The sequence below is a fragment of the Rhinopithecus roxellana genome, chromosome 20 (genome assembly GCF_007565055.1).
Source record: "Rhinopithecus roxellana isolate Shanxi Qingling chromosome 20, ASM756505v1, whole genome shotgun sequence".
Taxonomy (NCBI): Eukaryota; Metazoa; Chordata; class Mammalia; order Primates; family Cercopithecidae; genus Rhinopithecus; species Rhinopithecus roxellana.
Window position 1 is genome coordinate 47,206,561 of NC_044568.1, and position 21,248 is coordinate 47,227,808.

Sequence of the window (21,248 nt, forward strand, 5' to 3'; positions counted from 1 at the left end):
TCAATAAATTGAAAAGAAGCAAAATCATGCAAAGTGCCTTTTATGACCATAATGGAATTAAATTAGAAATAACAATAAAAACATAACAAGAAAATCTCCAGTGACTAGAACATTAAACAACACACTTATAAATAATCCATGGGTCCTAGAGGAGTCTCAAAGGAAATTAGAAAGTACTTTAAATTGAACAAAATTTGTGAGGTACAACTATAAAGGAGAAATCTGTAGCATTGAAAAAGGAGAACGTTCTAAAATAAATCATCCAAGTTTCTACCTTAAGTAACTAGAAAAAGAAGAGCAAGATAAACCAAAGCTAGCAGAAGGAAGGAAATGATAAAAATAAGAACAGAAATCCATTGAAAACAAAAATAATAAAAAAGATTATTGAAACTAAAAGCTGTTTCCTTGGAAAAATAAAATGGATAGGCCTAAAAAAAGATGAACTTCTAGCAAGACTGGTAAAGAAGAAAGAAGATGCAAATTACCAATATCAAAAATAAAAGATGGGATATCACTACTGACCCCTCAGACATTAAAAGGGTAATAAGGGAATGCTATAAACAACTCAATGTACATAAATTAGACCATTTTTTTAAAAAAACTGAAGCCATTCCTCAAAAACTACAAACTTCCAAAAACTTACTCAAGATAAACTAGAATACCTGAATAGTTTTATAACTATTGAAAAAATTGAATTTATAGATTAAAAATTTCCAAAATATAAAAACTTCAGAATCAGATGGTTTCACTGGAAAATTCTGCCAAACATTAAAAGAAAAAAAAAAAAAAACACAAACAAGAAAAGCTGTATAATCTCATCTAAAAAATAGAAGAGGAGAATACATTTCCTAACTTATTTTAATAGGTCAGCAATACCTTGATATAAAAACCACACAGATATATTACAAACAAAACAAAACAAAAACCAAAACCCTATAGACCAGTATATCTCATAGACACTAAAATTCTCAACAAAATATTAGGCATGGAAACTGAATCCAGCAACACATGAAAAGAATAATACACCATGTCCAAGTAGGGTTTATCATTGGAGTGTAAGGCTGGTTTAATATCTGAAAATCAAACAATGTAATATACAGTATTAACAGTCTCAAAATTTTCTGTAATTTGCAACAACATGGACAGAACTGGAGGACATTATGTTAAGTGAAATAAGCCAGGCACAGAAAGCCAAATACTGTGTGATCTCACTATTTGTGGAATCCAAAATGTCAAATTTCATAGAAACAGAGCGTAGAAAGGCAGTTACCAGAGGGTTGGATGAGGGGGAGAGATGGGGAAGAAAGGAAAGATGTTGATCAAGGGTACAAAGTTTCAGTTACACTGGAGAAATACATTTTAGTAATCTATTGTAGTGCATGGTGACTGCAGTTAATCATTATCGTATTTTTTCAGTTGGGTGAGGTGGCTCACGCCTGTAATCCTAGCATTTTGGGAGGCAGAGGCAGGTGGATTGCTTGAGCTCAGGAGTTCAAGACTGGCCTGGACAACATGGCAAAATCCTGTCTCTACCAAAAATACAAAAAATTAGCCGGGCGTGGTGGTGAGCATCTATAGTCCCAGCTACTCAGGAGGCTGAGGTGGGAGGATCACTTGAGCCTAGCAGGCGGAGATTGCAGTGAGCCAAGGTTATGTCACTGTGCTCCAGCCTGGGTGGCAGAGCAAGACCCCATCTCAAATAACAGTAATAATACTAATACTAATACTAATACTACTAATAATAATATCTTGTATATTTCAAAGTTCTAAAAGAATAGATTTTAAATGTTATCACCAGAAAAAAAATGATAAATTGGTGAGGTCATGGATATGTTAATTAGCTTGATTTAATCTTTCTATGATGTACACATAGATCAGAATATCACATTGAACTCCACAAATATACGTAACTACTTGTCAACTAAAAATAAATAAATAAAAATTAGAAAAAAAAGAAAGAGAAAGAAAATCCACCAGAATCAACAAAACAAACTCCTGGAACTAATAAGTGATTGCAGCAGGAGCACAGGATACAATATTAACATTAAAAAGTCAATCACTTTCCAAGATAGCATCAATGAACAGTGGAATTTGAAAGTAAAAGCATAGCCCAGGCGCAGTGGCTCATGCCTGTAATCCCAGCACTTTGGGAGGCCGAGGCGGGTGGATCACGAGGTCAGGAGTTGGAGACCAGCCTGACCTAACATGATGAAACCCTGTCTCTACCAAAATTACAAAAATTAGCCAGGTGTGGTAGCATGTGCCTGTAATCCCAGCTACTCAGGAGGCTAAGGCAGAAGAATCACTTGAACCCAGTAGGCAGAGGTTGCAGTGAGCCGAGATCACGTGATTACACTTCAGCCTGGGCAACAGAATGAGACTCTGTCTCAAAAAAGAAAAAAAAAAGAAATTAAAAGCATAATACTATTTACATTGGCACCCTAAAAAGTAAATTTGTACTTGGGCACAAATCTACCAAAATATTTGCAAGATTTATATGAGGAAAACTACAAAAAACTCTGATGAAATAAATCAAAGAAGATGTAAATAATAGAGAGATATTCCATAATCATGGATAGGAAGACTCAGTATTGTTAAGGTGCCAGCTCTTCCCAACTTGATCTACAGATTCAACACAATCCCAGTAAAAATCCCAGCAAGTTATTCTGTGGATATTGACAAACTGATTCTAAAATTTATACAGAGAAGTGAAAGATCCAGAATAGCCTACACAATATTGAAGAAGAGTAAAGTCAGAGGACTGATACTACCCAGCCTTAAGAGTTACGATAAGGCCGGGCGCGGTGGCTCAAGCCTGTAATCCCAGCACTTTGGGAGGCCGAGACGGGCAGATCACGAGGTTAGGAGATCGAGACCATCCTGGCTAACATGGTGAAACCCCGTCTCTACAAAAAAAATACAAAAAACTAGCCGGGCGACGTGGCGGGCGCCTGTAGTCCCAGCTACTCGGGAGGCTGAGGCAGGAGAATGGCGTAAACCCAGGAGGCAGAGCTTGCAGTGAGCTGAGATCCGGCCACTGCACTCCAGCCTGGGCGGCAGAGCGAGACTCCGTCTCAAAAAAAAAAAAAAAAAAAAAAAAAAAGAGTTACGATAAAACTATAGTAATCAAGAAAGTGTGGTATTGGCAAAAGAAAGTCACATAGATCAATGGAACAGAATATATAACCCACCCAGAAATAGAACCACACAAGTATAGTCAACTGGTCTTTGATAAAAGAGCAAAGGCAATATAATAGAGAAAAGATAGCCTTTTCAACAAATAAGGATGAAAAAATTGGACATCCATATACACACACACAAAAAAGAATCTAGACACAGATCTTATACCCTTCACAAAAATTAACTCAAAATGGATCACAGACTTAAATCTAAAATGGAAAACTATAAAATTCCTAGAAGATAACATAGAAGAAAATCTGGATGACCTTGGATTTGAGAATGATTTTTTAGTTACAACACAAAAGGGACAACACATGGGAAAAAAATGATAAACTAGGAATGAAAAGATTATCCCCTGTAAAAGACACTGTCAAGAGAATAAAAAAGCCACAGTCTGGAAGAAAATATTTGCCAAAAAAAAAAAAAAAAAATCTGTTAAAGGACTATTATCTAAATATGCAAGGAATTTTTAAAAATTCAACAATAAGAAAACAAAACCTGAGACTTAAAAATAGGCAAAAGCTCTGAACAAATGCCTAACCTAAGAAGATATACAGGAGGCAAATAAGTATATGAAAAGATGTTCAATATCATTGCCATTAAGGAACTACAAATTAAAACACAATGAGTGGTTGGGTGTGGTGGCTCATACTTGTAATCCCAACACTTTGGGAGGCCAGGGTGGGAGGATTGCTTGAGCCCAGGTAATCTGAGGCCAGCTGGGGCAACACAGTGAGACCCTCATCTCAATTTAAAAACAATAACAACAACAACAGCCAACAATGAGATACCACTACACATCTATTAAAATGGTCAAAACTCAAAACACAGACAACACTAAATGCTGGCATGGATGTGGAGCAACAGGAATTCTCATTTATACTGGTGGAAATGCAAAATGGTACAGCAACTTTGAAAGACAGTTTGGCAGTTTCTTACAAAACTACACATGTTCTTACCATATAATCCAGCAATTGTGCTTCATAGTATTTACCTCAAAAAGTGAAATTCAAAAACATACATCATTTACAATTGCTCCAAAAAAGGAAATACCTATGTATAAATTTAACAAAACATGCACAGGATCTGTATGCTGAAACCTGCAAAACACTGATAAAAAGAAGTAAAAGGAGACCTAATTGAAGAGATATAAAGTGCCCATTGATTGGAAGACTCAACGTAATAAAATGTGAATTCTTTCCAAATTGATCTATAGATTTAAAACATTTCCAACAAAATTCCAGCAGGATTTTTTGGTATGTACAAACAAACTGATTCTCAAATTTATGTGGAAAAATAAAGGGACGAAAATAGTGAAAATAAAATTTGAAAAAGAAGAATTAAGTTAGAAGAATCATACTACGTGATTTTAAGACTTTCTATAAAAATACAGTTGTCAAGTTGATGTGGTATCAGTGAAAGGCTTGACATATAGATTGACAGAACAGAGTAGTCAAGAAATCAACCCACAAAGATATGGACAATTGATTTTTGACAAAGATACAATTAAGTGGACAAAAACTTAATTTTTTCCAATTACTGGAACCATTGGACATTTATATATAAGACAATGAACTTGAACTAAGCCTCATATTTAAAAAAATTAACTCAAAATGGACCATAGGTCTAAATGTAAAGCCTAAAATCATAACAATTCTAGAAGAAAACACAGGAGAATATCTTCATGACCAGGGTTAGGCTAAGAGTCCTTAGAGATGATACCAAGAGCACAATCCATAAAAGATTGATATGTCAGATGTCATCAAAATTAAAACCTTTTTCTCTGTGAAAGACACCATAAAGAGAATTTAAAAACAAGCCACGGACTTGGAGAAAATATTTGTAAATCACATATCTCACAAAGGGCTTGTATCCAAAATATATAAAGACCTCACAAAACTCAACAGTAAGAAATCAAACAACCAATTAAACAAATGGGTAAAAGACTTGAACAGACACTTCACCAAAGATGATATACAAATGACAGGTATGCACATAAAGAAATGTTCGAGATCATTAGGCATTGGGGAAATGCAAATTAAAATCATAATGAGACACCACAACTACTTATGAGAATGGCTAAAATAAAAAATACAGGCCAAGCACAGTGGCTCACATCTGTAATCCCAGCACTTTGGGAGGCTGAGGCAGGTGGATCACCTGAGGTCAGGAGTTTGAGACCAGCCTGGCCAACATGGTGAAACCCCGGCTCTACTAAAAATGCAAAAATTAGCCAGGTGTGGTGGCACGCTCCTGTAATCCCAGCTAAACAGGAGGCTGAGGTGGGAGAATTGCTTGAACCCAGGAGGCGGAGGCTGCAGTGAGCTGAGATCACACCACTGTACTCCAGCCTGGGTGACAAAGCGAGACCCCCGTCTCAAAAAAAAAAAAAAAAAAAAAAAAATACGGACAATACCCAGTGGCTGGTTGATAATGGTTTGGCTATGTCCCTGTTCAAATATCATCTTGAATTATAGTTCCCACAATCCCCACATGTCGTGGGAGGGATCTGGTGGGAGGTAACTGAATCATGGGGTCGTTTTCCCATGCTGTTCTCATGATAGTGAATAAGTCTCACGAGAATTGATGGTTTTATAAAGTGCAGTTCCCCTGCACATGCTCTCTTGCCTGCTGCCATGTAAGATGTGCCTTTGCTCCTCCTTCACCTTCCACCATGATTGTGAGGCCTCCCCATCCATGTGGAACTGTGAGTTCATTAAACCTCTTTTTCTTTATAAATTACCCAGTCTCAGGTATTTCTTCATGGCAGTACGAAAATGGACTAATACACTGGTGAAGAGGTGGAACAACTGGAATTATCACACGTTGGTGAGGGATGCACAATGGCACAGCCACTGTGGAAAACAAAAGTTGGGCATTTTCTTATAAATTTACACATATACTTTAAATATAATTCAGCAATCCACTCCTGGGCATTTACTCTAGAGAAATAAAAGTTTATATTGACACAAAAACGTTGACATAAATATTTACAGCATCTCTATTTATAATAGTCTGAGAGTGAAAACAGTGGGTAAATGGTTAAGCTGGTGTATCCATAGAATGGGATATTACTCGCAATAAAAGGAAATGACCTACTGCTACATCCAACAACTTGGATGAATCTTAAAGGCAGTATGCTGAGTGAGGGAAGCAGTCTTGAAAGATTGCATACTGTATCATTCCATTTATAGGAGGAGCCTCAAAAGGATAAAACTATAGGAACAATGAAGAGATCAATAGTTGCCAGGGGTTACAACTCGGGGGAGGATTTGACTACAAGGAGACAGTCCAAAGAAATTTATTGAGTTGATGAAATTGCTGTTTTCTGATTGTAGTAGTGTTTATATGAATGTAAACATGTTAAAATTCATAGAAATGTATGCCAAAAATGTCCATTTAAATGTATATAAATTTAAAAATAAAATGTAAAATATTTTAAAAATACAATACCTATTTCTAATAAAAACACTTGGTAATTTATAAACACTTTTTTTTTTTTAAGACAGGGTCTTGCTCTGTCTCCCAGGTTGGAGTGCAGTAGTGCCATCACAACTGACTGCAGCCTCAACTTCCCAGGTTCAAGCGATCCTCCTGCCTCAGCCTCCTGAGTAGCTGGGACTACAGGTACACACCACCATGCCCAGCTAACTTTTTCATTTTGTTTTTAGTAGAAATAAGGTCTTGCTATATTTCCCAGGCTGGTCTTAAACTCCTGAGCTCAAGTAATCCTTCCACCTTGGCCTCCCAAAGTGCTGGCATTATAGGCATGAGCCACCATGACCGGCCTTGTTGTGTTTACAAATACTGAAGCACTAGAAATTTGCTAAAGGCTCAAACCTAAGGGCCTCTGATTTTTTTTTTTTTTTTTTTGAGACAAGGTTTTGCTCTGACACCCAAGCTGGGGTGTAGTAAGCAGATCATAGCTTACTGCAGCCTTGATCTCCTGGGCTCAAGCGTTCCTCCCATCTCAGCTTCTCGAGTAGTTGAAACTACACATGCACCACCACACTTGGCTAATTTTTTATTTTTTTTAGAGACAGGGTTCTCACTACATTACTGAGGCTGGTCTCAAACTCCTGGGCTCATGCAATCCTCCTGCATCAGCCTCTCAAAGTGTTGGGACTACAGGTGTGAGCCACTGCACCCAGACAAGGATCTCTGATTTTGTCCTTTGTGCTTAAACACCCGCCACAGGTGATATCATTCATGGCTTTGATTGTAATCTACACATCAATAATTCCCCAACATAAATCCCACCTTCCAAATCTCTCTCCTAAAATCTACCCTGATATACTCAATTGCTATTTAATATTCCCATTTGATTGTTTCCAGATGCCTCAAACTCAATGTATTCAAGTTGATGGGTTGTTTTTTTGTTTGTTTTGTTTTTTTCCCCAACAAATCTGTCACTTCTCTTGTTCAGTGATGGTAATACCTACCAAATTGCCTGAGCCAGTCATCTGGAAGTTGGTTCTTTGCTGTTATTATCCTCACTCACCCCTGAAGTAAGAGAACCAAGTCTTGGAGAAGCTAAGTAACTTTTCCCAAAGGTCAGCTAGTAAGTTCTTTAAGCATTAAAATTCTTACCTTTGAGGCAATAAAATTCTTACCTTTGAGAGGATAGTAACTCTCTTCCTCCCTGCCCCTTAACCCATATCAGATCAATCATTAAGTCCTGTTGATTCTAACTCCTCAATACCTTTCTGGACCCCAGATCCTAGAGTAAAAGGGTAGTTTACAGATGTCTATGGCACGCTGGCCTTTCCTGAAGCAGCACCATCGTGAAACTGCCATCTGTTCTCCCACCATCTGCAACTCTAAATCGTGACTCTGGGTGGCTGCCTATTGTGTTTTACCCTGGAAATAGATCTGGCTCTTTCTCCACCTTCCATTTTTATTATCACATCAGATACTTTTGACTGTGGCTGCCTTAATCTGGAGTGTCAGAATCTGATTAAAAGTCCAGCCAGATTCTTAAGTGCAAACCATATTTCAGAAGCGGCTGGGTGGATCCTCCACCCCATCCCCATCTGTCCCAGCAGAGTGAGATCACCACATACCATTCATCCATTCCTCCGACTTGGTGCTGAACTCATAGGCTGTCGACCACAGTTGCTCATAAGGCACTTTGTTCGTCAGCATGGCCTGCAGAAGAGGGTAGGTACTCTTCTCCTTTTCCAATAGCTCTTCCTCCTTATTGATCAACTGCAAGGCAAAAGGAGATGCTGTTTATTGGATAGGTTGTTCTCCTAAACCCTAGAAGGCACCACGGCAAACTCCTCAGTGCCTTGAAAACCAAGCGGAGGGAAATGCTTATTCATCTGGAGAGTAAGAGAGGAAACTAAAGCATGAACTCAAGCAAGAATGTCCCTCTGCCACCTCCAAGGACCTTGGCAGCTGAGGTCTGTCTGGTTAAAACTGTAGAATAATCAGCTACTTGCTCTGTCATCTCTGTTTCCACTCTACGACAGCCATATCTCTGTTTTCATAATTTTCATATGTACTTTGGCTACATATATGATATTACCTCCTTGTACTGACTTGCCTTGAAGGTAAGAATTTTAATGGTTAAAGAACTTACCAGCTGATCTTTGGGGACAGTTACTTAGCTTCTCCAAGACTTAGTTCTCTTACTTCAGTGTAAGTGAGGATAATAACAGTACCTAATCCAAAGATGCGTTAGAGGCATTAAGTGAAATATTGCATATGAAGCCCTTGACCATTGCTGAGCACATAATAAATGCTCAATATATGTGAACAATTACCTTACTATACTTTCTTCTTTCGGTGCTCAGAAACTAACAAAGGGAAAGGTCTGGCGTCATGAAGGGATGTGGGAAAAGGTAGTTGAAAGTACCAGTGAGCCAGGTGTGGTGGCTCATGCCTGTAATCCCAGCACTTTGGGAGATTGAGGCAGGTGGATCACTTGGGGTCAGGAGTTCAAGGCCAGCTTGGCCAACATGGCAAAACTCTATCTCTTTGTATGGTACTAAAAATACAAAAAATGAGCTGGGCATGGTGGCGCATGCCTGTAATCCCAGCTACTTGGAAGGCTGAGGCAGGAGAATCACTTGAACCCAGGAGGTGGAGGTTGCAATGACATGAGATCACTCTACTGCACTCCAGCCTGGGCAACAGAGCGAGATCTTGTCTCAAACAAAAAAAAACAAAACAAACAAAAAAAAAAAAAAAAAAGGAAAAAATAAAATACCAACGAAAGAACTGGCCAATGAGTTAATCAATACTATCCACCTACTAGATGCTATTAGGAAATTCACAACCAAGTATCAGAACCGATAGACCAGTACAGCGTCATAAGTCCCCATCTCAAGATCCCAAACCTCAAACTCTGCAAACGCCTGATTTAGGTTCTTTGAAAGCTCATTCAGTTTTTCAACATTGTGCTTCATTTCTTCCGTAGTCATCACTTCGCGCTTCCTAAAACCTTCCAGTTCTCTGTGGTAGCCCTCAAGTCTCGACTCAAATTCTGAGCATCTGAAAGTAAAGACAGCCTGGTCACATATGGACTTTGCATTCTGTGCACTTTCAAAACATCAGCACTGCTTGCCCATATTTAAGCCTACAGAGATTTGATCAGGTACCTGCAGATTTCCTCCCCCAATCCTCCCCACTCCATCTTTCTTTCTCTCTCTCAAGATAAATGAAGATGAAAAAATAAGTTAAACTACCTATAAGACCACCTCCCAGAAATGGAGCTGTTGTGAGCCTGTTGGTGGTTAAACATTTCCAGGTATTTTCCTGTACAGGTAAATACGCATATGATATATGTACACATATACATACTGTTTATTCATTCGGCCATTGGACATTTATTACTGAGTGCCTAATATATTTTATAACTGCCCTAGGCATCAGGAATATATTTGTGAAGTATGCTATTAAGTTCTCTACCTTCATGGAGCTTGTATTTTAACTGAAGGAGACCTAGACCATAGACATGGATGGATAGATGAATGGATGGATGGGATGGATGGATAGATGGATGGATGGATGGATGGATGGATGGATGGATGGATGGACAGATGGATGATGGATGAATGGATGGATGGATGGATAGATGGATGATGGATAGATGGATGGATGGAAGGATAGATGAATGGATGGATGGATGGATGAATAAATCCACAGACAGGACAAACAATAAAATATTTCTGTTAGTCATAAAAGCTCTGAAGAAAATAAAACAGGGCAGAGTGACTAGCGGAAGGAAGTGGAGGGCTACTGTAGCTAGAATGATCAGGGGAGACCTTTCCAGAGATTTATCAACTTCATCCATATTATCAACAAAGCAGGTCTCAATGAGAACTGCTCCCTTTTTCTAATGAGGTAGAATAAGACAGTGTGAAGTGGACAGTGTCTTGAGATAAACAAGCTAGCTTCAAATTCCCACCTTGCCACTTAGTAGCTACGTGGTCTTGGGAAAGTCGCTTAAACTGTCTGTGCCTCAGGTAGATAAAACGAGGATAGAAAAAGTACCAGCTTAATAGTTAAAGTCAACGAGAACAACAACAACAAGAAAAGCTCAGAATTGAGCCTTGTATACATTAGTCAATACGTAAGTGTTTGCTCACATTCACTAAAATGGAAACTCTATAAATACAGTTGATTTTTACTTATTTATTTATTTTTACCCAGCCCTGTTCAAGGAAATAAGTATGTGTCTTGTCTCCTTAATTCCTTGTTGTGTCTTCAGCAGTTAGACTATCTGACACTTAGCAAATAATCAATATTCTTTGAATAAATGAGGGAACTTGTCATTGAGATCAGCTATAGTGACATTTCATAAATTTGGTTATCCTAAGAATGCTCAATTCTGTTATGGCAGTTTTAATGTCGCTTTTTTCTTAAACACAATTTAGAGAATTTTCAAGTGGTTTGAGTCTCTCTCTCTCTCTCCCTCCCTCCCTCCCTCTTTCTTTCTTTATGTAGTGGCACAATCTTGACTCATTGCAACCTGCGCCTCCCAGTTTCAAGTGATTCTCCAGCCTCAGCCTCCCAAGTAGCTGAGATTATAGGTGCCCACCACCACGCCCAGCTGATTTTTATATTTTTCATAGAGACAGGATTTCACCATGTTGGCCAGGCTAGTCTCAAACTCCTGACCTCAGGTGATTCACCTGCCTTGGCCTCCCAAAGTGCTGGGATTACAGGCATGAGCCACATATTCTGGCCTCCATTCCTTTTCTCAGCTTTTTATTTTTGTTTTGTAATAAGCTGTAATTTTAGATTCTGGTCAGTGTTCATTTTCAGGAATATCCTTAGTGTAAAAACGTTTCATTCATTCACTCATTAAAATGGTGAACATCCACTATAAGCAAGAAACCATGTTCTATCCGAATCCTTAGGCTTTGTGAAACGCGATGTCGGGTGCTCTCCCTAAGTAAGACATCTTCTCTTCTTCCTCCAGGGTGCCAAAGCATTTTCCTTTGCCCTTTTATGGCAGAGAGCAGCAGCTCACATCCCTGAGTCATCCATCGTGTAAATTTCATATAACTTCCAGAACCATGGAACCTACCACTGAGGTGGATGAAATGACGGGGGAGAGGGGCAACGCTTATTATTCTTCTGTTGTCCACGCAACTAGGTGCTGCTAAGTAACTTTTCACATCATTAAATTCTTTTTGAAGCTCCAAATACTACACTCACCTAGAAATCTCTGATGAAAGCAGTTTTGAATTCCTTCCAGAGGGCAACGGCATGTAAGCTCAGTGACTACCTTAAATTATTACTATTATTATTGTTTCTAATTTCTTTTTTTTTTTTTTTTTTTTTTTTTTTTTTGAGATGGAGTCTCACTCTATCGCCCAGGCTGGAGTGCAGTGGCGCAATCTCGGCTCACTGCAAACTCCGCCTCCCTGGTTCACACCATTCTCCTGCCTCAGCCGCCCGAGTAGCTGGGACTACAGGTGCCCGCCACCTCGCCCGGCTAGTTTTTTGTATTTTTAGTAGAGACGGGGTTTCACCGTGTTAGCCAGGATGGTCTCGATCTCCTGACCTCGTGATCCACCCACCTCGGCCTCCCAAAGTGCTGGGATTACAGGCGTGAGCCACCGCGCCTGGCCTATTGTTTCTAATTTCTTATAATTGCTAAGTGCATTATAGTTTCCAAAGTACTTTCATGTCCCCGCAACACACACACATACAAACAAATGCTCCTTTACTTACAATGGGGTTACATCCTTATAAACCTATTGTAATTTGAAAATACTGGAAATTGAAAATTCATGTAATACACCTAACCTACTGAACATCATAGCTTAGCCTAGCCTACCTTAAATATGCTCAGAACACTCACATTAGTCCACAGTTATCATCTAAGACAAAGCCTGTTTTATAATAAAATGTTGACTCTCCCATGTAACTTACTATATACTGTACTGAAAGTGAAAACCAGAATGCTTGTATGGGTACTCAAAACATCACTTTCACACCATCAGAAAGTCAAAGAACCGTAAGTTGAACCATCGTAAGTCAGTGACTAGCTGTGTGTATGTGTGTGCAGATATGTAAATTCCATACATATTTCATATAAATAAATTCCAATATATTATAGTCCATAGAATAATACAATCATTAGCAAATAGTAGGCACTCAGGAAATTAGGTTAAATAAGAGATGTATTTGTGGGACCATTTAGAGCATACGGGGAGGATTCTAGCAGGAAATAGAATTCATTCCCATGTTCAAAGAAAGACACTTTAAGGGTTACTTGCAGGAGTGAGATATGGATAGGATTAAAGGAACAAACAGTAGACAGCGAGGCACCCAGAGACTAGCATTAGAGGGAAGCCATTAGGACCCCCAGGCTGGGGACAATGGAAAACTGGAACCATAGAGGAGGAGGCATTGACCTCAGAGGGATGCAGGTACTGCCTCTGAGCCCCAGGGCCAGGCAGGGAGGGAGAGGAGGAAAAGCCCGATAGCTACTCTCCAACCTCCTGCAGGGCTCCATTGACAGGGCCCAGCCTGGATCCAACAGACAAGAGAATGCAACACTGCAGATTGGACATCACCTTCCAGGTGCAGAGCCAGAGGGTGGGGTCGGGACAGCGAATGGAGAATAATCGGCATGGAACCCCAAAATCATTAATGTGGGCTGGGAAAATAAAGCCAGGTTTCTTGCAGAGGAAGCAAGATTGTTTTCTCACGAGATGGATGGATGCATGAATATAGCTTAATCCATCTCACAGGCTATTCTCAGGATTAATGCAAAATGATGAACATAAGGATTTAAAGGTTCACCGAAGAGAGGGCTAAGCCCAAGGCTGCCCTCCTGAGCCTCTTCTAGAGCTGCCCTCTGCTGGCCTCTGCTGTTAAGAGCTGGGGAACCGGTGGATGAGATCACACTGAGAGTCGCCCCTCAGAAGGAGAAACGGACACTCTCCTTCTCTCCTCATAAATGACAATCGTTCCCATTCCTCACAGAGTCACCCCTCACTCCTAACTTCAATAGCACTTACTGTCTCTAATTGGTCTTGCGGTAATATTCTAAAATCACACATTTGCAGTTGATGGGTTGGAAGTTGAGAAGCATTTTTCTCCCCCACAGAGGTCACTGTTCAAAGAGAGAAGGAAGCTGACAGTTTTGGGATTTCTACCACATGCTGGTTACCACCTAAGCACAATCTCAGATCATCTCATTTCATCCTTCAGCACCATAAGATAGGATCTGATTCTATCCCGTTCTCCCGACGAGGGGCACAGAAGCTCAAAAAGATGAAGGAACTTGCTTCTGTTCACTTATCCAACAAAAAAATGATTTTGCCACCCAAGTCGTAAGTTTACCTATATAACAAACCTGCACATGTACTCCTGAACCTAAAATAAAAGTTAAAATATATTAAAAAGCAAATAAAGAAATTGCTGGGGAAACATGATTTTACTTTCTGGTTGGACATAAAAAAAGTGGTAGATATATACAGTGGAATACTACTCAGCCATAAAAAGAATGAATTAACGGCATTTGCAGCAATCTGGATGGGACTGGAGACCTTATCTTATCTTATCTTATCTTATCTTTTGAGATGGAGTCTCGCTCTGTTGCCAGGCTGGAGTGCGGTGGCGCCATCTTGGCTCACTGCAACCTCTGCCTCCCGGGTTCAAGCGATTCTCCTGCCTCAGCCTCTCGAGTAGCTGGGACTACAGGCACACATCACCACACCCAGCTAATTTTTGTACTTTTAGTAGACACGGTGTTTCACCATGTTGGCCAGGATGGTCTCGATCTCTTGACCTCATGATCCGCCCGCCTTGGCCTCCCAAAGTGCTGGGATTACAGGCGTGAGCTACTGTGCCCGGCCAAGAAACTATTATTCTAAGTGAAGTAACTCAGGAATGGAAAACCAAACATCGTATGTTCTGACTCATAAGAGAGCTAAACTATGAGGATGCAAAGGCATAAGAATGATACAATGGACTTTGGGGACTCTGGGGAAAGGGTGGGAAGGGGGTGAGGGATAAAAGACTACAAATTGGGTTCAGTGTATACTGGTCGGGTGATGGGTGCACCAAAATCTCAGAAATCACCATTAAAGAACTTACTCGTAACCAAATACCACTTGTCCCTCAAAAACCTATAGAAAAAAAAAAAATCAGTTCCACAGAAGAGGGTGCAGAGGGTGTGTTTGGGGGGCTAGGGAGCAGGGTGGGGGAGCTGGGACATATATGGGAATTCTTTGTACTTTCTGCTGAATTTTGCTGTGAATCTAAAACTGCTCTAAAACATAGTCTATTAATTTAAAAAGAAATCAATTTCTTCCATCAGGCTAAGTTCTGGGCTCCAGGGCCAGTATCCACTCAGGTGGAGGGAGGAAAATACACACATACACTCACAAACACACACACACACACACACACACACACACACATTTTTTGGACTCCCGGGGAGCACACTTAGGCCATATTTTCCAGGTAGCAACTACACAGGTTGACCCTTCATCCCAAACTCTCCCATTCGGTGTAGAAATCCCTGCTTTTATCTTGTAAGTATTTGCAGGAATTATGGCAGCTCAAGTTGGGAGTGGGAGTTTCTTATGTGAAGGGGACAGGGTAATTGCAGGTCATATCGACGAATCTGCAGGTCATAATCCAAATGTGAACCTAGAATGGGTGTGTGTGTGTGTGCATGTGTGTGTGTGTTTGTAAAACCACACGCATGGCACTTGGCCTGCTTCCCTTGACATTGGATTTGTCAGTATGTCTATATTTTCTATGTCACTGGATTAAAATCTTTATTTGGCAGCCAAACACACATATATGTCTAGAATACAGCATAGCACGTCATGAAAATCCACAATAAATACCAACTGAATTGACAAATAATGAACGAATAAGTGATTACAGCCACATTCGCTCTGAACAAGTCCAGCTGTAAAATAGGCAATTTCTCAGCCCCCCTGCCATGCCTTTATTATCTCTGTCTTGATATCCTACAGATCTGTGGTCTCTAATGCAAGGCTGACAACTTCACTGTTACTATTGGGGAGGCCATTATAACATGCCACTAGTTTCGCCTTTTTCTCTCTGCACCGCCAAATTGCAATTATTCGAGGCAGGAAGGGAAGACGTTAGCAGAGGTTACTACAGTGAAGCAGTCTTAAAGAAAACATCCCTCAGTGGGAAACCAAAGGAAATTCCTTCTCCACCAATTGTTTTCAGACTTCGCCCACACATTGCTGTGGAGTGGGGTGGGGGATGGTTTAGACAGAACCAGGAACCTGCGGCATGGGTGAAGAAGTCAGGTCTCATTTCCAAAACAATCCCAGACTCTCCCGGTACCTTTTAATCAGATCCATTTCTGCCTGATCCCTCTTGTGAAGGAGCAAGTTCCGGCTGTTTTCAAAGATATCTTCAATCTGGTCTGGCCAGAGGAACAGAGTGCTGTTCAATTTGATGTCCTCATCTGCAAAACACATACTGTCTCCTCCAGGACACTGTTTAGCATAGGTCAGGTCAGCATGTGGTGAATTAATTAGGCAGAACAAGAGGTCATCAGGAGTGGTGTGGGGGTGGCAATGAATACATGGATGAGTGACAGCGACATTTGTAGCATTTGTCGACATTTGGCCAAGCTAGAAGGTAGATGATATTATCATCCTCATTTGCACAGATGGCAAACACAGCCATTGAGCCTACTGGTCAAGGTTACACTGCGAGAAGGCAGCAGAGAGGAATTCAAATCCAGGTCCAACTAATTCCAAAGCCTACGTTCTAACCTCTCTGCTTGATTGCCTTCCTAGGCTAGGTCTGAGTCAAGTCAGAAATCCAGGATGATGCTCTGGTTCCACAATTCAAACTATTTCACTTCATCCGCATGTCGGTTTCCCTTTTGGTTAAATGGCAGTCATGGTGTCAAAGTCAAATGCCCCACCCATTTTATGACTCTGGTCAATTAAAATGTCCACGCTGGGTTTCCTTTGTGAATTTTGGGAGGCAGACCCCACAGTGAGAGACCACAGTGTATCCAGGGGTCGAGGGCACAGTTCATGAACATGCAAGTGGATGGTTAGGGAACCACTTTTCACTCCCAGTCCCCACCTCTCCCTCCCGTCAACCTCCCCCTGACATCCATACATTGTGAACACCAAGTAATTCACAGGTATTTTCAGATAGAAAATGGCTTGTTCAGAGCTTATCAACTTTTCCTTCAGAATCTGCTTCTCACTTCAAAACTCTAACTTGGCCCAACAAGCTTTCAAGGAGCCCTGACTATTTATTTCCTTTTACAGTATGCAGGAGCATGAAGGAAAGTGTCTCAGCCTCTTCAAAAGTGGGATTGATGAAGATTACAGATGGGTGGCCGGGGGCTGTGGCTCATGCCTATAATCCCAGCACGTTGGGAAGTCCAGGCAGGCAGATCACTTGAGACCTGGAGTTCAAGACCAGCCTGGCCAACATAGAAAAAAATCCTGTCTCTACTAAAAATAAAAAAATTAGTTGGGCATGGTGGCATGTGCCTGTAATCCCAACTACTCGGGAGGCTGAGGCATGAGAATTGATGGAACCCAAGAGGCAGAGAGGCTGCAGTGAGCCGAGGTGGTGGCATTGCACTACAGCCTAGGTGAGACAGAGCAAGACCCTGTCTCAAAAAAAAAAAAAAAAAAAAGATTACAGATGAGTAAAATCTACTCATTTAAAAAAAATGATTCTGCATTTGGAAGTGACTTTTCCAGGAATACCAGACACAGATGCCAAGACGGGGATCTAAGAACTGCAGGTCGGCCAGGCACTGTGGCTCATGCCTGTAATCCCAGAACTTTGGGAGGCTGAGGTGGGTGGATCACGAGGTCAAGAGATCGAGACCATCCTGGCCAACATAGTGAAACCCCATCTCTACTAAAAATACAAAAATTAGCTGGGCATGATGGCATGCACCTGTAGTCCCAGCTACTCTGGAGGCTGAGGCAGGAGAATTGCTTGAACCCGTGAGGCAGAAGTTGCAGTGAGCCAAGATCACACCACTGCACTCCAGTCTGGCGACAGAGCGAGACTGAAAAAAAAAAAAAAAAAAGAACTGGAGGTCAAGTATCTATCTATGTCTCCTTTGTGTCTAACCAGATTCCTTTTGTGTGATTTAAATTATTGTGGATATGAGTATAAAATTAGAGCCTCTAACATATGGGGACACTTGAAAGGCAGCTCTCCTGATATTTAGTGGTAGAATTCATATAACCATCCTTTTGCTCAACACTTTACCCCCAAATATATAAATACATATGGACTACTTGAAATGTTATATATACAAATATAAAATATACATATAGGTATGCATTTCGATATACACACATGGCATTGGACTTACGCGGCAAGTCTGCATAGTCCATCAGGAACTCCAGCCGTTCACTTGCGTCTCTAAGTTGCCTCCTGAGTTTGAACACAGTGACATCACTGGATTTCTTTAGGAATTCAATGAGGAATACCAGCTCCTTAGTGTTGGCAGGAATCTCACTGACTTTGTCTGCGATGTGGCTGTACTGATTACAAATGCTACAGAAAAGAAATAGCCATTGTCATCATTGTCATCATCATCATCGTCACCATCATCACCATCTAAAATGACTTTCTTGTAAGACTCCATGCTCAAAAGATATAATTCCTACTTGGAAAAAAGAACAATTTTTTTTTAAATTTTCTTCCCTGCCTGCAAATCCTTGATAGATAATATTCACATGCACACCGAACTCCAGGAATAATAACAGTCGTAATGATAATAATATCTGTTATGTATTAAGCCATTATTAAGTGCCACACCCCATTCTAATCATTTCCATATATTAACTCATTTAATCCTCACAACAATTCTAAGAGGTAGATACTACTATTATCTACACTTCGGAATGGAAGAAAGTGACTCTGAGTAACATTATTGAAAGCAACATGGTATGTAGATGTCAGAGCCAAGATCTGAACCCGGGTTAATTGACTCCAAAGCTCATACTCTTAACAAATACACCATACTACCTTTCATACACAGAACCTAGATTTAGACCAAAACACCACCACCACCAACAGCAATCCCTCACATTTTGTGTTGAAATAGAGCACTGAATTAATTTTTAATCTTTTTTTTTTTTTTTTTTTTTGAGACAGAGTCTCACTCTGTCAACCAGGCTGGATTACAGTGGTGTGATATCTCAGCTCACTGCAACCTATGCTTCCCAGGCTCAAGTGATTTTCCTGCCTCAGCCTCCCAAGTAGCTGGGATTACAGGTGCCTGCCACCACACCTGGCTAATTTTTGTATTTTTAGTAGAGATGGGGTTTTGCCATGTTGGTCAGTCTGGCCTTTAACTCCTGACCTCAGGTGATCTGCCCACTTTGGCCTCCTAAAGTGCTGCGATTACAGGCATGAGTCACCACGCCTGGCCTTTGGCAGAGAAAATGTGTCATTACTGGGACCACCAGGTCTAACTGGCCACTTTTCAAACATAAGACTGAAACATGATGTTATTATACAGATAATTTGAATATGCTCTAATTTATGCAAAAGGAAATGACTGACGGTCTTCAGCATCTTAACTACAATGAGAAGCAAATTATCCGCAATACGTCCACTCCTAGCACAGAGTGGTCCTCAACAGATGTTAGCAATGATATCATAGTTTTGTTATTACTTGATTGTGACATGCTGATTTTTTTTTTTCTTTTTTGAGGCAGAGTCTTACTCTATCACCCAGGCTGGAGTGCAATGGCATGATCTCAGCTTATCGCAACCTCTGCCTCCCGGGTCCAAGAAATTCTCTGTCTCAGCCTCCCTAGTAGCTGGGATTACAGGTACCTCCCCACCACCACCACCACACCTGGCTAATTTTTGTATTTTTAGTAAAGACGGGTTTTCACCATCTTGACCAGGCTGGTCTTGAACTCCTGACCTCATGATCCACCTGCCTCAGTCTCCCAAAGTGCTGGGATTACAGGCGTGAGCCACCACTGCCAGCCCTGTTGATGTTATTTTTAAGGCAGACAGAAACTTGAGAAGTCAGCCACCAACTTGGAGTTCAGCTGCTAACTTGGGTGTCTGCATTCTTAGATATCCCTGGGTTCAGAATGAGGCTCTTATTTTCACTTATATTAAAAAGACCTAAGGACATTATAAATTTATTTAGATACAGATGAATACACTGATCGACTAAGGCACCATGTTGCTTTGATTTGACAGGAACAAATGGATGATTGCTTAAGGGAAAAAAATCCATGGCTCAAACTTTCCCAAGAAAGTCTCCAAGTAGGCCGGGTATAGTGGCTCATGCCTGTAATCCCAGCAGTTTGGGAAGCTGAAGTTGGAGGATCACGTGAGCCCAGGAGTTTGAGACCAGCCTGGGCAACATGGCAAAACTCTATCACTACAAAAAATGCAAAAAGTAGCCAGGTGTAGTGTTGTGCGTCTGTAGTCCCAGCTACTTCGGGGGCTGAGGCAGGAGGATGGCTTGAGGCCAGAAGGTTGAGGCTGCAGTAAGCTTTGATCATGCCACTGCACTCCAGTCTGGGCAACAGAGTAAGACCCTGTCTCAACTTTTAAAAAAAGAAGGCTGAAAACCTTTTGCTATCCTCATCCCAATCCCAAACTCATATCCTATAAGCAAAGCAACTGAAGATCCAGGCTGGGCGCGGAGGCTCACGCCTGTAATCTTAGCACTTTGGGAGGCCAAGATGGGCAGATCACCTGAGGTCAGGAGTTTGAGACTAGGCTGGCCAACATGATGAAACCCCGTCTCTACTAAAAATACAAAAAATCAGCCGGGTGTGGTGGTATGCGCCTGTAATCCCAGCTACTCGGGAGGCTGAGGCTGGTGATCGCTTGAACCTGGGAGGCGGAGGTTGCAGTAAGCGAAGATAACGCCACTGCACTCCAGCCTGAACAACAGAGTGAGACTCAGTCTCAAAAAAAGAAAAGAAAGAAAGAAAAAAAGAAACTGAAGATCCAAGAGGCAAGGCCAGGGTTGCACAGCTCATAAATAGAAGGTCTTGGATTCAAAACTAGCTATTCTGGCTCCAAAACCAGGAATCAGACCTCTTCATCAATGAGTGAGAAAGCTGCTTGCACATGGACTTTGAGGTCAAAATGAACTAACTGGGTTAATTCCCAGATATGCCACTGCCTAACCTGTCAGAGTCTCAGGGTCTTCATCAACATGATGGAGAAAATAATGAACAACTTCTTAGGGTTGTTGTGAGTTCTTGAACAGATCTATTCTTTGCAGAGTACTTATTCGTGCCTAGACTATACAATGTGCTGGGAAGATGGCCACTAGTATTATGATTAATTTGCTGATGATTTTCTGATATGTATTTTGTAAAACTTAAAGTACTATAAAACGCTAAAATTATACATATATGAATAATATAGTATATAATAGAATATTAATAGTGGTGATTATTACTAAATCATTTTATTTTATACTTGTTTATTTTGAGGTAGGGTCTTGCTCTGTGGCTCAGGCTGGAGTGCAGTGGCTCAGTCATAACTCACTGCAGCCTTGAACTCCTGAACTCAAGTGATCCTCCTGCCTCAACTTGCATATCTCTCCTATTTTTATTTAATTTTTT

At 40.8% G+C, this 21,248-nt stretch overlaps 1 protein-coding gene across 1 annotated transcript in view; it reads right to left on the minus strand.

The window, feature by feature from the left end:
- DNAH3 (dynein axonemal heavy chain 3) overlaps positions 1–21,248 on the minus strand; it is a 220,079-nt gene that overhangs the window by 156,750 nt on the left and 42,081 nt on the right. Inside the window, exons 15-18 of the mRNA XM_030925062.1 lie at positions 18,005–18,189; positions 15,982–16,105; positions 9,525–9,678; positions 8,244–8,388 (exon numbers count right to left, since the gene is read on the minus strand). Coding sequence (XP_030780922.1) covers positions 8,244–8,388; positions 9,525–9,678; positions 15,982–16,105; positions 18,005–18,189 — 608 coding nt within the window. The remainder of the gene's footprint in view (positions 1–8,243; positions 8,389–9,524; positions 9,679–15,981; positions 16,106–18,004; positions 18,190–21,248) is intronic.